Source organism: Amblyomma americanum, chromosome 8 (assembly GCF_052857255.1).
Source record: "Amblyomma americanum isolate KBUSLIRL-KWMA chromosome 8, ASM5285725v1, whole genome shotgun sequence".
Classification (NCBI taxonomy): Eukaryota; Metazoa; Arthropoda; class Arachnida; order Ixodida; family Ixodidae; genus Amblyomma; species Amblyomma americanum.
In genome coordinates this window covers 54304340-54322670 of record NC_135504.1, presented here as the reverse complement: position 1 = coordinate 54322670, position 18331 = coordinate 54304340, and the positions used below count along the sequence as shown (strand labels likewise).

At 46.1% G+C, this 18331-nt stretch overlaps 1 protein-coding gene across 1 annotated transcript in view; it reads left to right on the top strand.

Moving 5' to 3' along the window:
• LOC144101668 (rab11 family-interacting protein 4A-like) overlaps window positions 1-13380 on the top strand; it is a gene marked incomplete in the record, with an annotated part of 177424 nt that extends 164044 nt beyond the window's left edge. Inside the window, 5 exon segments of the mRNA XM_077634804.1 lie at window positions 1021-1111; window positions 3216-3428; window positions 5106-5266; window positions 9209-9419; window positions 11992-13380. Of these exon segments, the coding sequence (XP_077490930.1) occupies window positions 1021-1111; window positions 3216-3428; window positions 5106-5266; window positions 9209-9419; window positions 11992-12114 (799 nt within the window).
• Window positions 13381-18331: the final 4951 nt, after the last annotated feature.

Sequence of the window (18331 nt, the reverse complement as noted above, 5' to 3'; positions counted from 1 at the left end):
TTAAGTGTGTTTGTGCATTTTTAGTGTGAAGTCTGGTATTTTGAAATCGAACAAGGAATGCAGTTGTGTCGATTTGAGCTTTAACTTCCTTAACATAGGTGTTTGACAGCTTTGCCTCACCAGGCTTTCACACACACACAAAAAAGATCTTCCTTGGGGAAGGACATATTGCCATAGCTGTCATACATCACGAAGGAATATTTAAAGTAGATGCTTGCCGCTTTCATGTTTGTTTGCTTTCTTTGCTTATAAAATGATGGCTGATAATAACATTATTAATACTTCTTAAAACATAGCATGCACTATGCTCTGTGTCACGGAGAAAGAAAGTTGCTGTTCAGCTCTCCGCAGAGGTCTTCAGTCGTGCCAGTGGCAAAAGTCGTGCCCCATAGGCCTTCGCTTGTATGCATTAAAATGTCGGTAAAGAAATTATGGGCACTGCCATTACATGATGCCAGAGCTCACAGGGGTGTATGTCCCAAGTATTGCATACTCATTGACCTTAACATTCAAGAGTTGGGCTAGATGGTAAACACTAAACATCGCGCAGAAACTGCACAAGAGATGAATGTTTATTCAGCAAACAGAAAAACCTGAGACAAGGTGAAAAGGAACAAACATTGAGCCCTGTGTCTTTTTTTTTTTCCCCCACATCCATATTTTATCATTGATTTCGCTGTTTGCAGAATAAATGCTCAGCTGTCCTACGCATTGTGTGTGTTGTTTCTTGTCCCGTTTCTATGCGCTTTTTCTGTCACGTTTGCTAGGTTACCAGGTTACAAAATCAACTTTTATGGCTGGCCCTTGGTTTACCGCTCTCAGAAAACAACTCGACAAAACAGTAAAAAGTTATCCTATTTAGTAACTTGTGCGTTCATTGATGCCTGCAGCACTGTTCTGCGCCAGTGATTTTTTTTTCCCCCCATCGCTTGCTTTCTTTGTTCACATGTGCCGGTTGTTGGCATTGACCCTGCATTTAGAACTGCCAAACTGATTGTGTGTGCGTGTTGGCTGCTGCAGGATACACAACCTGGAAGAGCAGATACGAGAGCTGGAGGTTCGGTCGGAAGAACGTGCCCATGAGGAGGAGAGGAGGCTCAAGGATGCTCTGGTGAGAGGAGGCAGACACCTGGTGGTGGTCGTTGGCACTGGGAGCATAAAGCGGCCGAGGGCAGCCTTTCCACAGGTTTTCGAAGACTGCCATCGACAACTGAGCCTAGGAAAAATACAGCTGATCCAGCTTTGATACGAGCTCAAACGTGATGTTGGATGTGGCACAGCTAAGCAGCATTTTGGAATGCAAGAAAGTGGCAGCTACGCTGCACATATCTTTGCGTAATGCAAGGAAACATGACAGATCAGTGGCCACCTCGAAAGCATTACATGCTTACTACTTCTCTGTGTATCAAAACTGGCAAGCACATTTTTTTTTTGTCTCGTAGGAGGTTGGATACACGTAAAATTTACAGGATGGCACATTCAAACGCAGTATTGCCCACTGTGACTCGGAGCACAAAATTAATATCCAGCCTATGATTACATGCCATGATTTAGTTTCATTATCACTTTTCATCATCTGTGAGGTTGTCGCGCTGAAGAGAAATAATTTTTTTTTCAAGGTTAGGCCGTGTTCCTCAGCCCCGTTCCGGAGAGACAACTCCGGGTAGTGAGACGAGCCGTAGGGGTCGCTGAGTGCCAAGGGCTCATGGCCACCTGACGGGGATCTGAGCCTCTCCACTATGGTGTAATTGAGAGGCTCTTTGGGTCAACAAATAATTTCACCTCAGCCATTGCCATCACCGCACTGAAATGATGACAACTGTTTTTATTAATTTTAACGGTTGCGTTTAACTTCACGCATGTTTTTGGAACTGGCATCCATGGACTGCTTTGGTCCTTTTGCAAATCAGAATGGTTGGTTCAATTCAGTGCAGTGTTCCAACGCCCGTTTGCAAACATAAAATTAAAAATGTACAAAGCTTTGTTGTACAGTCAGCTCAGAATGAAGCTCAAACAGCAGCTGTGAACAAAACTAAATATTTTACCTGCGTATTTTCAGCTGGAGTATAAAGCTAGCCTGATTCTAGTTTCTGGGTAAACGCTTTGCTGAAGAACATATTTATAAATCAATTGCACAGGAATACCTTGCTGCAAAGTTGAAAAGCATGGCACATGCGTGTTCGTGTGTCATTCTCGCCTAACAGTACAGTATGCACTAAAAGAGGTTGTGAATAGTTACAGCCGAAGTGAGCAAGTTGCAATACCTGGCACTGCAGTATCGAGGAAACACCGGCATCAAGGCTGGCTGGGCCATTCACACTTTTGGTGGGGGGCAATGCTGTGACATACAGCTATGCTCTGAAGAGATACCGTTAGGATTAGCCCAATTTATAATTTTGATGCCAAGTTATGTGCGAGATTGTAGTGTATTTTGCTAGTGTTGGAATGCACAAGTGTTCTCATTGACATGAATACAGGGGCATGTAATGCTGTAGACAGATATTATCTGTCAGCTCTTATAAACCGTCTGTGGCTTTTGCTGTGGTAGGACAGAACCAGCAGCAGTCACACTGAGGAAGTAAATACCGCTGCTGCCAGCAAACAGGCAAGATGTGAACTTATGAGAACAGTCACGTGCAGCTGATGAACAACCTGTGCGTGCTATTGATCCGAGTGTGGTCTACCTGTTGGATGACATTTTGGGCATCATTCTTTTGCCGTGTTTTTTGTTCAGCATCATTTGAAACATGATCTCTCAATTGCTTAAAGCATGTGCCATTTAGGAGTTTATGACTTATGCCATTTAAGAATTCAGTAACCTGCACACAAGCAAATTGTGTTTACAAATGGGACTATATGTCTAGGATGCTAACGTGTTGAGCTGCACACGCAGGAAAGGTTTTGCATCAGGCTTGTGGACGCTTATTCTGGCTTTAGTTTCTGTATTCATGATGAAAAAAATGCCCGAGTCAAGCAAGGAAGGAAGAGAAATCGTGATGCGAACTGAAAAGCCAGCGTTGTGCTGACTTGTGCAGGCTACAGCTTAAAATCGAACCATCTGTGCTGCACTGCTTGCTAGGGGATTCAGCATGTTTGCAACACCTGTGTTGCTTGCAATTCTGCCGGTACCTGCACGCTTGGTGTCCCGTATCTTCCTCCGATTCTGGAACAGCAAAGAATTAAGTGGGTGGCACATTTTTCCTTGCCCCCTACAGAGTCGGCAGGAGCGGGAGAGCGCCCTGGAGCTGGAGCGATGTGGGGCGCAGCTGCGGTCGCTGCAGCAGGAGCAGCGGGCCTTGCAGGAGGAGGCTTTGCGGCTGCGCACCCTCGCAGAGCGACTCAAGGTCGAGAAGGAGCAGGCCCTGGAGCAGCTTGACCAGAGCCAGGCACAGCTGTCACAGCTACGCGAGGAGCATCAGCGCCTGCAGGTATATGAGGGAAAAAGTCACTCAGGGTTAGATAAATGGATGTTAACGGTGATGGATAAACACCGTGCTCCTAGCTTCGAAGACGTGAAGACCACTGTCTTGAGAGCCTGTTCAGCACATGTTAAACACATTTCAAGTGATTTTTTTTTTTTTCCAGAAAAACCATTTGCGAATGTAGTTTGTAGTATCTGCACTCTTGATGCAGGTGGCGCAATTTGCGACATTGAAGTGCTACCAGTGGGGAGTGAGGCTAGGCTGTTACTGTGGCGCACCTTCGCTTGGTTGTGCGACATTCACTTGCCTTGGTGTGAAGAAACTGTGAAGCGACCAGAGTAACAGTATGCAAAGTATTCAGCTGAAAATGTTCACACTGTGCTTTGTGACATTTTTTTGGCAGTGAAGCCAAAGCTGCAGGACTGGAACGCGTCCTTTTGTTCAGTGCAACGGATGCAGCCCCCGGTTGCAGTTAAGTTCTCTTAAAACATAGTGTACATGTAACACCGGTCGTTTGGGGCCTCTGTCTACTATAACTGCACATTTACAGTGCTAGAGAGTCACAGCAAAAGCTTTTATGATGACAACAAATTTTTTAGTTATGTCCCGTTACACGCAGCTTCCATTGACTGTGCTAGCTACGCCATCAATGGAGCGAAGCAAAGGTGCACCGAGCACCACGCCAGGTGGCTGTCCTGTGGCCAAACTATTGGCCGAGTCACACAGACGCTGCACCCCTGTACCTTTCTCTTCTCTGCCAAGAAAATTTGTTACGAAGTGTAATATAACTGCACTTAGTAAATAAGCATACGGTCACTTTGATTTTTCGAGCCTTGAACTATTCTTTGGCAGCTTGGGGCTGCTTGCATATGGGAAGCAAGCTCCATTGTGCCCCAGTGGAACCCTGGGTCCATCTTGTTTGGCAGATTGAGAAGACTCTTGCCGTTGTCGTGACACTGAAAATTATCGCATGCTAGGCTGTTGTTTGTGTCAACTATTGCCCGCCACTGCTCGCCGCAGGGCGTTCTTCGATCGACATCACACAGAAGCGGATGATGAGCGGAGGCCGAATAAATGGAAATCTGAAGCACTCGCAGCAGTGCACCATGTGCACCAGAAGCGGCATTGTACAATATAGGAGTTTCTTTATTCACTGGGTGACACAGTCATATTTCTTTAAGAAAACAAAGCAATGACCCTACCTCAACATGGCTCCAAATAGTGCACACTGCATTGTTTGCTGTTCTGATATGAAAGTGCAAGTGAGAAGAGCCCCTTGATTCCCCCCCCCCCCCTCTCTCTGGGTAACTAATGGTCAGTAAAAGAATTTGTTTAAGAGCAGCCACTTTGGTGGGCAAAGCTGTTTTGGCAAGGCGAATAGCAGACAGGAGTGCTGGACAGTCCGGGACAACAAATCGAGTGACGATAATGGTGCCGGTGAATGGCACGCTAGATATTGCACACCATGGTACAGATTTATGCAGTGCTGCAGGAAATTGATGCCTTGGAGCTTGGAAACAGTGAGCCACACTGTTGTGAGCAGCATGGGGACAACAGTGTGCAATTCCAGCCAGTGCTGTCGAGTCGCGCGTGACGGCTGTTGATGACCGTGTTGATGTATATGCAGTGTTGCTTGTTATGTACCCTTCTGTCCTAAAGTGAGCGCTGTTCGGCCCATTTCAGGAAATGTGCCGGCGTGAACGCGAGGAGTCCCAGGCCCAGCGCACGTTGCAAGCGCAGCTGCTCCAGGAAGTGGGCCGTGAGCTTGAGGAGTTGCGGCGGCTGCGTACCGACCGCGATGGCCGGCCCCGCAGCCCATCTCTGCTCGACCTGCTGCCTGCCAGGCAAGGCTAGCTTTTCTTCGCTTCAGTATATGATGCTCAGTATGGAGTCCTTGAGAAGCCCCTGTTAATTTAATTCGCCTGATGAGCTGAACAGTGCAGGTGATGCTGCACAACTTTCCATAGGCTCAGTGTAAAATATCTGGGGGTGATCAATGGAATTAATGCAACAGTAATGAGTTAGCTTTAGTTTTTTTCCCAGTTTTTCCTTTTCAAGCGTTCCCATTTTGCGCAGAATGATTCGAGACTCTTGGAGGCGGTTAGGGCTCGTGCCTTTCGACCCTTTCAGGGCCCTCTCACTGTGAGCACCTGAATCGCTATCGGTATTATTGTCCCTAAAGTGGCTCATCTGCAGCAAGGGTCTCTGCCGGGAGCACATGACCATGCTGGAGAGCTTAGAAAGCAGCTTGATGGGGCCTGCTTTGAAGAAACAGATGTGCAGCACAGACTTAGATAAAGAAATAAACGCCACACTTGTTTGACTGTATGTTTTGGGCATAGTAGGGCAAGTCCACTTACTACGAACTTCGGATACAACGGAAGCAACCTGCGTGACAGTCAGGTTCGTTCTACCATATCCGCACTTTCACTTCAACACCATCTGGATGTTTACTATATCTTACTTTATTGTCGGCGGCTAGACATGCTTTGTAAGGAAATCTTGGTCTAGTATATAACTGCCTACCTCGGCAACATATTGAAGCGGTTTTAGATGGCGTGAGGGGTACGTAGCCCTCTTCCCTTTTCCATTTCTGCCTCTGGCAGATGGAAGACAAAACTCTCAGTGTGGCATTTGAGCCTCCTTATGAGAAGAGTTTGAGACCACTGGTTTACATTGTTTGATGCACATCGTTGGCTGGGACTGTGTAGGGAAATGCACCATTGTCACATGCAGCTTATTTCTTGTATAGTTGTTTCAGACTGAGAATGTTTCCCCTTTTGTACCAGGATGCAAGCTTAGTGTAGCGTTTTCAGGTAAGTCTGTGCATAGGAAATTGGCTGTGCATGCAAAAAGGCTTTCTCCTGCAAGTCCTGGAGAGACTTGTGATGGTCATGGAGTAACTTGCGGGCAATTGCTTATGTATAAATACAAATTGGTTTTGCTTGGAGACAAATGGCTGTTCTGGTAGATTTTTGCACTTGTGCTAGATCAGGGAAACAAACAAGCTTGGAAGCATTGTGTCACTATTGTCGTATTTATTCCAACAGTGTTGAATCTGGTTGCTTATCATTTTATCAGGAATGGCAGTTGCATATTTGGAAGTGAAATATAAGCTTAGAAGAATTGCAGTGTGTCCGGTACAAAATGTATTGTCGTCTTGAGTGCTTTCCAAACTGGAGTAAGTAGTGTGGGAATAAACCAAGCAAAAAAACCAAATACAGTGTTACAGTGAAACATCGTTAAATTTGCCCAGTTAATTTGGAAATTCGGACAATTCGGCGTCCCCACTCCCTACCTTCAGAAATGTGCATAGCCCTATGGCAGCAAACCTTTGCTAATTCGGCGCAAAATTGTGCGCGCACTGGTTAATTCGGACTAGAGGCAAGCCAAGAACGGCACTGGTATACAACTGAAACGAGTTTTTAAGCACGCATCGCTACTGTCATCATTTTTCAAGGGCCAGACACAACGTTGGCCGGAAATGCCGGGAATCGCTTTCCTTTCCAAAAGCGTACGAAAGGTGGCGCTGCTATACGTTCAGATTATCATCATCATCATCGTCCAAGTGTCATCGCCATCACTGGAAACTGCTGACACCGCTCGCCATTCCGGAAACACATCACTACTGCAGTCACTTTTCAGGTGTTGACAGACGAGAACAGGCAATCCACGTGCGGTCAGAGCGGTCATATTGTGTTTTCTTTACGAGGTGTGGTGTGTTGTGTCAGTGCGTGAGGTGGTGGTGCTCTTTATTACGATGGCAGTTACCGGCAAAGCGCGCAGAGTATGAGGCCAAGGACTTATTAACCAAAGTGAAAATCCTCAAGGCACTGAAAGACGGCGCTTCCAGAGAAGAAGTTATGCGCCAGTTCGATGTGAAAAGAAGCATGCTACCGACACACGTGAAGAATGAGGCTCAAATACTGGAAGCCTTTGAGAACGAGAAATTTCATGCCGGTCGGAAGAGTCTACGAACCGCAGCCCACCCAGCCGTCGAAGCATTGCTGCGGTGGATTGCCGCTGCACATGACTCGAAGCTGCCGTTGAGTGGACCACTTATCTGCGCGCGAGCAGAGACCTATGCCCTCCGAATGAATATTGATTCATTCAAGGCATTAGAGGGTTGGTTTGCGCGTTTTAAAGACCGGCATGGACCGTGTGCGGGGAGAGGGGTGAGGTGGATGAAGAAGTGGTAAGAGATTGGCAAAACGTCCACCTTAAAAGCACATGGCATCCTACGACGCCAACGATGTCTTTAATGCCGACGAAACGGCACTCTTCTTCAAAGCGGTACCAGATAAAACAGTAGCATTCAAGGGGGACCCGTGCACTGGCGGTAAAAGGATTAAGGAGTGGGTGACAGTGCTGTTGGCAGCAAACATGACGGGCACGGAGCGCCTTCCAATTCTCGTCATCGAGAAGGCTCTGAAAACGAGATGTTTTAACAACATCAAGCGACTTCCCGTCAAGTACCGTGCAAACCGGAAAGCATGGATGACATCGGAGACACTTCGTTCCTGGTTGCAGGAGCTGGATCGGTGCTTCAATGCCAAGAAACGCAAGGTGCTTTTCATAGTGGGTAATTGCACCGCACACTGCAATGTTGTGAATTTGAAGGCGATCCGGCTAGTGTTCCTTCCTCCCAACACTACCACTGCTCTTCAATCGATGGACAAGGGAGTTATCCAGTACGTGAAGAAAAGGTACTGCAAGCAAGTGCTTGAACGAATGCTTCTCTGCATGGAGCGGAAGCAGCAGTACATCACGCTTCCGAGTGCGATCCATATTTTGGCGCACGTGGGGCGAACACTCCGGCAGAAGTGGTGTCGAACTGTTTTAGGCACAGTGGATTCGTGCAGCCCGAAACATCCGAAAGCCTGGAGTCTGCAACGCCAGAAGAGGAGGATGATGACGGGGCATTCGTTGGCCTGCTCCCCACCGAAGTTCCGCTCGCCGACTATGTTGCCATCGATGACGGCGTTGTCGTCGCTGGCCAGTTGAACGATGACGAGATCATCAGTGATGCCCTTGGTGTGGCAGGTGAGGCTTCTGATGAAGACAACTCGTGTGATGTACTCCTGGTGCATCGTACTATAAAAGAAGCCGCAAATGCTCTCGCTGTTTTAGAGGAGTTTTGCTATGGTGCTTCATGCAACATGCTCGCACTGGATGGATTGTCGCACGTACGAAATCTAGTCCTTTCCGCCCAGGTATCCGCGAAAAAACAAACGAGCATCACTGACTTCTCAGTGAAGGTATGCAATAAAAGAATTGTAAATGTGCCATTTTTGTTGTTAATTCGATAATTCGACATTCTGGTAATTTGGACAACTTTTTTACTCCCGTGAGATCCGAATTAACGAGGTTTTACTGCATTCACTCCAGTGGAGCATAACTGAGCTAGAACACAATAAGCGCATGCTTGTTCACAACTAGAAATCGAACTTTTTGTGCATCTGTTTACCAAAACGTGCCCTACATACACACATCACAGCTAGTGAATATTTCGTCTTCTAAAATTCCTCTCCTGAAACAAGAACAGAACTCTGTGTGTGCTCCGAAGCAAGACGCAGCAAATGCAGGAGTAATTTACCATCACATTTGTGAAAATGAAGCAGACGTTGAGGAGGCTTGCTATATTACATAGATACATGACCATTAAATGATGACAGATAGGAATCGAGGCAGGCGGGTATGTTAGCAATAAAGAGTGACAGCAAATCGCCATGGTAACAGGGAGTGTGCTTACAGGCAATTTGTTTTTTTGTGTGCGCGCCCCCCAGGTGCCTGGAGCTCCAGGGCCAGCTGGAATCTGTGCGTGAGGAGAACCGGGCCCTGCGCGAGGCCAACGAGGAGTTGCAAGCACAGCTGCTCTCTTCGCACGTCCACGAGGGCCAGTGCCTTGTCGCCGGAGGAGGGGGCCACCGTAGCCCTGATGGGGCCGCCTCCCTCGCGACGGAGTTCAGCAACCTGGAGGAACTCTCCAAGGAGAAGGTCTGTTCTCAGCTTGCCCTCCTTTCTGTGTGTGTCACTCGACTGTTGCTAGGTTGTTTATACAGGCTGGCTGGTTGCTAGGCATGACAGAAAGGCAGGCCTGAAATGGGAGGCGGTATGGGTGGTGCAGGTCCTGACTAACAGCTGAGTGTTTATTTCGTGAGCCACAAAATGTATGCGGGCTGAAAGCAGTTCACAAGAAGGAAGGAAGTGTGGAAGTGTTTAAAGAAAGATGAAATAAAATCTAGGTTTTCGCTTGTTGCGTAAACTGAAACTTCTCTGCTCATGGTACAGTGCAGGTGTCCACCCTCTGTGAGACTGCTGCTGCACTTTTCCTTGCAACTGCTTATAACCTCTAGACAGACTCTTGCCCTCTGTGGCTTCGGCAGAGCGTTTGAAGCTCGTGCCCCGAGCACAGGGAGGCGATGCTGCCATGTCCAGTTCCCCTGCTTTAGTGGGGCACACACCAGTAACAGCTCTCATTGTAAAAAGTGAAAATTTGAAAATTGGTTTTTTGGGGAAGAAAATGGCGCAGTATCTGTCTCGCATCTCGGTGGACACCTGAACTGTGCCGTAAGGGAAGGGATAAAGGAGGGACTGAGAGAAGAAAGGAAGGAAGAGGTGCTGTAGTGAAGGGCTCGGGTATAATTTCGACCACCTGGGGATCTTTAACATGTACTGACATCGCACAGTACGCAGGTGCCTTTGCGTTTCGCCTCCATCAAAACGCTGCCGCCATGGCCAGGTTCGAAAAAGTGGCTGGGTGGTAGATGGGGATATGAAAGGCACTAACCCATGATTATGCCAAGGCCATCTGGGCATGTATTGACGTCATTTGGTTTAACAACGAATTTTATCAAACTTGTCAGCGTACTAGTGCCATCAGCTGTATTGCTTATTAAGGGAATAGCATGTTTAACCTCTGCATTGTTAGGATGTGTGCTGGCAGCTTCAGCGGGTGACTACTTTTAAATGTTATCTTTTCATTACTTTAATTTGGTGTTGTTCACCGCTTTCTTGTGGATTTACTTTCATCCTCACATATGTTTGTGGTTTACACAATCAACACTCAGGCATTAGTCAGCACCTGTGCCTTTCATTTCACCGCACATCATTCCAGTGCTCTTACGGTGCCATGTTACCCGTGTGCATTCCTAGGATGGGTAAGGGTAGCACACACCTTGACAGGACACTGCGAGCGCAATGGGAAAATGCTAAATTCATGTGCTTGCTGTTCACCACCAAGTGTGACTGCAACTTGACTGCCGTATTTACACGAAGTTGTCTCGAATGTAAGTCGACCCCCCCCCATATAGCGTGTCAGAAAAAAAAAACAAAAAAAACTTGGCGGTCTCTTAAGATTGACTTATATAGTGGAACGCCATAGCATAGCATAGTTTGCTGCTTATCGACAGCCGCCATCGACCGCCGAGCACGGGGAGGGGGTGCTGGTTCTGCGCGTTGACATAGCAGCTGCTCAAGGCCAGCACCAAGAGTGATGCACGCAAGCCATGCAGCAAAAATGCAACCATGCTTCTCCGATATCTCATTTGGCTTTCCTTTAATTATGGTGCCATGTTTTGTTTCGATTGTAAGTCGACCCCCCACTTCGGATTTTCAAATTTAAAAAATTAGGTTGGCTTACAATCGTGTAAATATGGTACGTGCACTTTAAGGCTTTGAAATAAATTTCCATATAGCTGTGTAAAAGCACAGCCAGAGCAAATGCATTTTATTCTTGCCAGAATGCTGCTGCTGTGTAAGTAAGTAAATGAGTGATGCTTAAGTGAATGGTTCTAGCCACCTCCCTAGTTGTGTTTTTGTCTCACCTTGTACCTTATTGTGCAGCTATCTCCTTTGTCTTCTACAGTGTACCACAAGAAGAGCAAGACTTTCTGAGGCATGTTCAAGCTAGAGATGAACAAATATAAAATAAATGAAGAAGGCATGTACGGAGGAGGTTTTTTGAAAAATTGTGAAGATTTTCTTGACCCAGCAGATACACAGTAAGAACACGAGACATGCACTACTTAGTGATTTATTCAGTTAAATGCAAACTGATAGCCGCTGCGGTGGCTGAGTGGTTATGGCGCTCGGCTGCCGGCCTGAAAGACGCGGGTTCGATCCTGGCTGCGGCGGTCGAAATTCAATGGAGGCGAAATTCTAGATGCCCGTGTACTGTGCGATGTCGGTGCACGTTAAAGAACCCCAGGTGGTCGAAATTACCGGAGCCCTTCACTATGGCGTCTCTCATAGCCTGACTCGCTTTGGGACGTTAAATCTATATAAACCATATAAACCAAGCAAACTGATTGTGAGTAGATCAGTTTTACGTTTCATTCATCCCATGTTCTTACTGTGTGTAGTCTGGTTTGCACAGATCTTCATGGCTTTTCAAAAATGAACCAACTAGCACCTGACATCTTTTTCTAAACAGGGATGTTGTAGCTGTGCAGTTGCGTGGCGTGGTGTAACTCCATTTAAATTTTGGAATTTAAATGTGGGACTCAAACACTAATCTTTGTGAGAGAAACTTGCCGTTACATACTCATTTGCCTTTTGTTTCATGCAGCTGATTGACACAGTCAAGCACGAGAAAGAGGACAACGTTCGGCTGCGAGCATACATCGACGGAATTCTGCTGAACATCATCGAAAATCACCCACAGCTGCTAGAAGTGAAGCAACTTGTCTGAGCCGAGCCAGCCGACATGTGCAGTGTACAAAGAAACTTTCGTGGGCCCCTGTTCCGTCCCGTTGTGAATACACACACACACTTTGTGTGCCTTGGGCTGTGCAACATGCTGCCTTGGAACATTTTTTTCTTATGTTCCGCCGATAATAGTATGAGCCATCCATGCACATCGACTTTTAGTGACCGCCGTCTTTCATATGAATTTGGGAGTGTCTTTTCGGAATGGCCGTCGGACAAATGTTGTGAGCCGTGAACATGGACGGTTGTGGCCATGTAAATCGAACTTTCCTGTGCAGTATTGAGCGCGGAAGGAGAAAGTTTACGAGAAAGATCGTAAGAGGGAGCCTTTTGGAATTTTTTTGCAGGGTTACGATAAGCCATCACACTCATCTTGAAGACTTCATAGTTGCCAGCTTGTTGGCTATTTCACCAGCTTCGCGAAGCTTGAGGCATTCACATGGAATTCATTTTTGCTTGCGCACTCTTGCAAATGGATGTACGTGCTTTTGGGAATGCTGTAAAGCAATTTCGATCCAAATGATATGTCCTGCTTCGAATATGCACGTTGGGTCCAATGCACAATGGTATGCAAGAGATGTCCTATCAGGCTACATCTCAGTCAGTTCTTGCTAAGTCTGTGTGTCCTTTTGACGCCCATTCGCAGGCTTTGGGTCTTTAGTAGTCCTTGTACAGCTCCTCAGAGCAGTGATGAAGGAACGCAATGCGCAGTAGTGCACTGGAATGTAATTTTGCACGCAGCGCTGCTTAAGAGAAGTGTACTGCCACGGTGTCTTGCATCGTTTTGGCACGACTCTGCAGATTCTTAGCTCCGTAGTGATTTGTGTACAGGTTTGAGGTATTGCAAGGCAAGGCAGCGAGCAGTAGTTCACCTGGATGTAAAAAAATCCTTCGCCTTGTGCTGCTTTGCTGCCTGTGCTGATTCAACCACAAGTGCTCTTCACTCTTTTTGTTGAATTGTAGCGCTCTCAGTAGGCTATTTTAGTTGTTTTACATTGGACCTAAAGTCATTTTCATTCTTCCAGTGCGCTTTCTGTTTATATTTCAGTTTTTGGTGAATCATTTTTACTCGAGCTTTTAATGAGGGCACCATGCATTTTTGGTCACATTTGGGGGCGAAACGCGGAACACTTGCTCCCCGCACACTTTAGGGTGGCATTGCCACTGTACTATATGTTGAGCTCCCGTGGAGCTGCGTGTTGTAAAGTTAACCGAAAGTTAATAAATCTTTCAGTTTTACCAAAGTCGACTTTTGCTGTAGCCTGACTCACTTCATTGAGTGGTTTAATATTTTACCTTCCAAGAATATTGCACACGTGTACATGAGCAGGACTTCTCTCCTGGAACCTGTTCGCTGCAAAAATCGATCGAATGGCTTTTTCAGGCTATGCTGGCATTCGTAAGGCCTCTAGGATGCATTTATTGTTTTGGAAATCATAAGAATAGAAATTTTTTTTCCTGGCATTCGATTCAAACTTAATGTTAAAGCCAAACCAAAAAGGACTGTGACTGGTGGTCAGCGTTGCATACCCTAAAGGATCAGAGTGAACAAAACTGTCTAGATGTTGCCACAGTTTGCTCGCGAAAACACCCAGTGATGGCAGTACCAGTCATTTTGCCTCTTCTAGCTTATGGATCATTTTCTTGGGTGAGGAAAGCAGCCGAAGCTCACGGTAGGGGACCTTTCCTCCTCTCGTTAACTTGTATGACGGACGAGCGGCAGGCTCTGCCTATGCTGCACTGGACATAGAAATGATTGTTTTCTTGCACCTTAATAAATACAGTTTTCCGATGGCGTATACTTAGGCTTTACGTAAGTCTTCGGCAAGAATATGGTCCATCTACTCAGATTTTAAAGGGACCTGAAATGATTTCGATGGGCATGTATATTCCATAGTAGGATACAACTTAAAAAAAAAAAAAACGGCAGTCACTAACACAGCCGCCGCGGTGACTGAGTGGTTATGGCGCTCGGCTGCCGGCCTGAAAGACGCGGGTTCGATCCCGGCCGCGGCGGTATAATTGCGATGGAGGCGAAGTTCTAGAGGCCCGTGTGCTGTGCGATGTCAGTGCACGTAAAAGAACCCCTGGTGGTTGAAATTTCCGGAGCCCTTCACTACAGCGTCCCTCATAACCTGAGTCGCTTTGGGATGTGAAACCCCCATAAGCAGTCGCTAACACTGGGCCACTGTCTGCGGCGTCCTGTATTCCGCTAGCCAGTCACAGTAGTCAACGAAATCTGCTTTTTAATGGTGGACTTTATTAGATGAGGCAGGTATCGAAATTCTAGAGCTTATGATTTCTTCTTGTCATTAGTTTCTTGTTTAGGTAATGAGAAAAGTTAACTACGGGCTACATTTTTGTCGTGAAAGAATTCTGTGTGGCGGTCTTGAATATGGGCAGAGCTTTACTGCAGATTTAAGTTCTATCTGACTATAGTAGAGGTGGTCTTTGCGGGTATTCGAGTCAAGTTTAAAGGCTCTGCGTGGACCCTATAACTTAGAAATAATTTTTAAAAATCGCTGCTCGCAATAGCTTGCAACCAATGAGGTGAGGTATCGCCCTAAATGGTTGCGACTTGTGAGCAGTAATTTTTAAAAATTATTTCTAAATTACAGGGTCCACGCAGAGCTTTCAAACTTGACCCGAATACCCGCAAAGACCACCTCTACAGGCCTGTTGCACTAGAATATGCCCATCGAAATCATTTCAGTGTCCCTTTAAAAAAGAAAAAAAAAGTGGTCTGTGCTGACTGCCGTGGCTTTACTTTGCTGGTGCGATTGCTGTATTCAGGCAGGGCCGCATAGTAATAAATGGAAGCAAAAAATGGCAGGAGATTTAGCGTGGTTAGGCCAAATGTGAATTACGTGCGCTAGCACTTTGGTTTTCACTTGTTTTGGTTTAAGACTCGGATTGCGAGATCAAGCAGGCTTCAGACAAGGATCGGGGAAACTGGACTTAAGCTCCTCCTTAAAGGGACTCGAAACATCTTCAGAGGAGAGCATAGCTCTCTGCACTGTGTTGCCATGAACGCCTGAGCCAAACAGTAACTTCTACACGCAGAGAGAACCCACAAAAATGCGTGAAAGTTGGTGAGTCCTTCCCGGCGACTTTTCCATGCTCGCACCCTCTTTTGTCACTCACACCTGCGTATACAAGTTCAGAGATGGCTATTGGTTAGATTCTTTCAGACGACTGGCAGCTACCATGGCCACATAGCTCTGGCATATAGCTTTGTTTTTATTTTGCTCTGTTCAAGGGTGTATCTGCTAATGCATACAGAACTTGAATTGAAATGGGTAGCTTCGAAAGATATACACAAAGGAGTGATCGACTGCATTAAAGACCTTTGTGCGTAGACAGTTTTAATTCTGCTAACCATGCTCATGACCAAAGGTCAGGCAATCACCTTCTGTTGAGACATGATTAGGTTACTCGAATGAAATGCTTTATGACTGGCTACGAAGCGAACTAGCTCAGGCCCTCTGTGCTTCGAATCAGTAGCGTCCCAGAATTGAAGTGTTTGTCAGAAATATGATCGAAGTGCAAGCAGTTGGATACTACGTGGGGAGGAGAATATGATCGAAGTGCAAGCAGTTGGATACTACGTGGGGAGGAAAGGGCGACCCCCCCCCCCCCCCTTGCCTCCCTGCTGCGAGGCTTATGAACGCAAGCAAAAATTTGATTTCTATTCTGATTTAACTTCTTTTCATCGATCATTTCTTCACTTCATTTTGAGTTTGAGATGAATTATTAGAAATGCTCCTCATACCAATAATTTTGCATTATATTCATTATGTTCTTACGTAATGTTATTGCTTATACTCGCAAATGGCTTGTACACTCAAAGAGAAAGCTCTGTTTTCTCCACATATGCAGCGTTTATCCTGTGCACTAGTTTGTTATGGCATTTACTAAACATTGTGCACTTACCAAGGTGCAACTTTCTGACATCTGACAGTGAAGGATAGGCAACAGCATACATTGTTATGGTGCTCCCTAAGTCTATCATTAATGAACTTTCTGGACTGGCAGTAGTGTTTATTGGATGTCAAATAAAAACACAAGACCTTCAACATATGAAAATTGATTGCACTGTGTGATCCAGCAGGTGCACTACTTTTGAGGGCCAAGGTTGACAAACATACACAGCCTTGACAATCCTCAGAAATCGAAAAAGCAAATTGCCTTAAATATAAATCACAAAATGTGTTGATAATTGTATATATGCCAGTTTTTTTCGTTGTTGACTATGAGAAACATCCTTCCAGAATAGTAAAACTTTTTCCCGGTGTTTGGTATTGTTACCTTCACAGGTTTTACTTTCAAGGCAGTGTCTACTGTGCTAGCGGTCGTGAGAACCACCAAGATGAAATTCTCCAGCCAGTTGTCTCTGAATGGGAACTAAAAAACGTGCAGCAGTTTGCCTTGGTTTTGGCAGGAAAATTTTGACTCATCTGTCGTTCTGCCAAAGCAGTCCTCAGAAAGTGTACTGGGTGCTTCAAGACACTCAGCAGCGTTAGGTATTTTTAAGCAGAAACTTGACTCCTACTTCGTGCCCAATTGCTACTGACTGCATGCAGGATGTATAAGCAATACATAAAAGCACGCAAAAACAGTGTGACAAAAGCGTAGTAGAACATTTCACATAGTGAACATCGTACCAAGTGCAGTCAACTTCAAACTGTCGTCACCATCATCATCATAAGCCTGACTGTGCCCACTCTCTCCAATTAATCCTGCTCTCCTTTGCCAGTTGTGGCCACCATCTCTTGGCATGCCTGTCTGGAGTCCTCCACTTTGGAGAATCAATTGGCCCTGGTCTGAGATGCCGCCCACCTCCTTAGTGCTTAATTTTGCAGCCAAAAAAAGTTACTATACGCACCAAATGGTGAGCCGCTAGCCTATACAGAACATTTGGCCATGCCAGTCACAGCTGTCTGCTATTAACAAGGTGAAGACTGAATCAAGATGGCGGAGGAAAACTTCCCATTGCCTCTACGGGATCCACATTTCTGCAAATGCACCAAAAAGACAGGTCACTGGAAATGAGACACATGCAACAAACGCCCACTCCCAGGACGGTAAGAAATGTGTATGATCATGCTGCATACAGGCATTGCGTAATCAGGGGGTAGAAGAGCCTTATGTCAAAATACTGGAAGATATATATAGCAACTGCACAGCTACTATAGTCCTCCATAAAGTCAGCAATAAAATTCCAATAAGGAAGGGCGTCAGGCAAGGAGACACGATCTCGCCAATGCTGTTCACCGCATGTTTGCAGGAGGTATTTCGAAGCCTGAATTGGGAACAGTTGGGAATAAGAATAAATGGAGAATACCTAAATAATCTGCGATTTGCTGATGACATTGCCTTGCTGAGTCACTCAGGAGGTGAACTGCAAATCATGATCAACGAGTTAGACAGGCAGAGCAGATCGATGGGTCTAAAAATTAACATGCAGAAAACCAAGGTAATGTTCAACAGCCTAGCAAGGGAACAACAGTTCACAATTGGCAGCGAGAGCCTAGAAATTGTGCCGGAATACGTCTACTTAGGGCAGGTAGTGACAGCTGATCCGGATCATGAGAGGGAGATAACTAGAAGGATAAGAATAGGCTGGAGCGCATATGGCAAATTCTCGCAGATCATGAGTGGCAGTTTACCAATTTCCCTCAAGAGGAAAGTGTACAACAGCATAATCTTACCGGTACTCACTTACGGGGAAGAAACGTGGAGGCTAACGAAAAGAGTTCAGCTTAGGTTAAGGACAACGCAGCGAGCCACGGAAAGAAAAATGATAGGTGTAACGTTAAGAGATCGGAAGCGGGCAGAGTGGGTGAGGGAACAAACACGGGTTAATGACATCCTAGTCGAAATCAAGAGAAAGAAATGGGCTTGGGCAGGGCATGTAATGCGAAGGCAAGATAACCGCTGGTCCTTAAGGGTAACGGAGTGGGTTCCAAGAGAAAGTAAGCGTAGCAGGGGGGGGCAGAAGGTTAGGTGGGCGGATGAGATTAAGAAGTTTGCAGGCAAAGGGTGGATGCAGCTGGCAAAGGATAGGGTTAATTGGAGAGACATGGGAGAGGCCTTTGCCCTGCAGTGGGTGTAGTAAGGCTGATGATGATGATGATGATGATCATGCTGCAACAGAAAGGAAGAAAGGTATGCTGGCAGCTGCAGCTTGACACATGCAC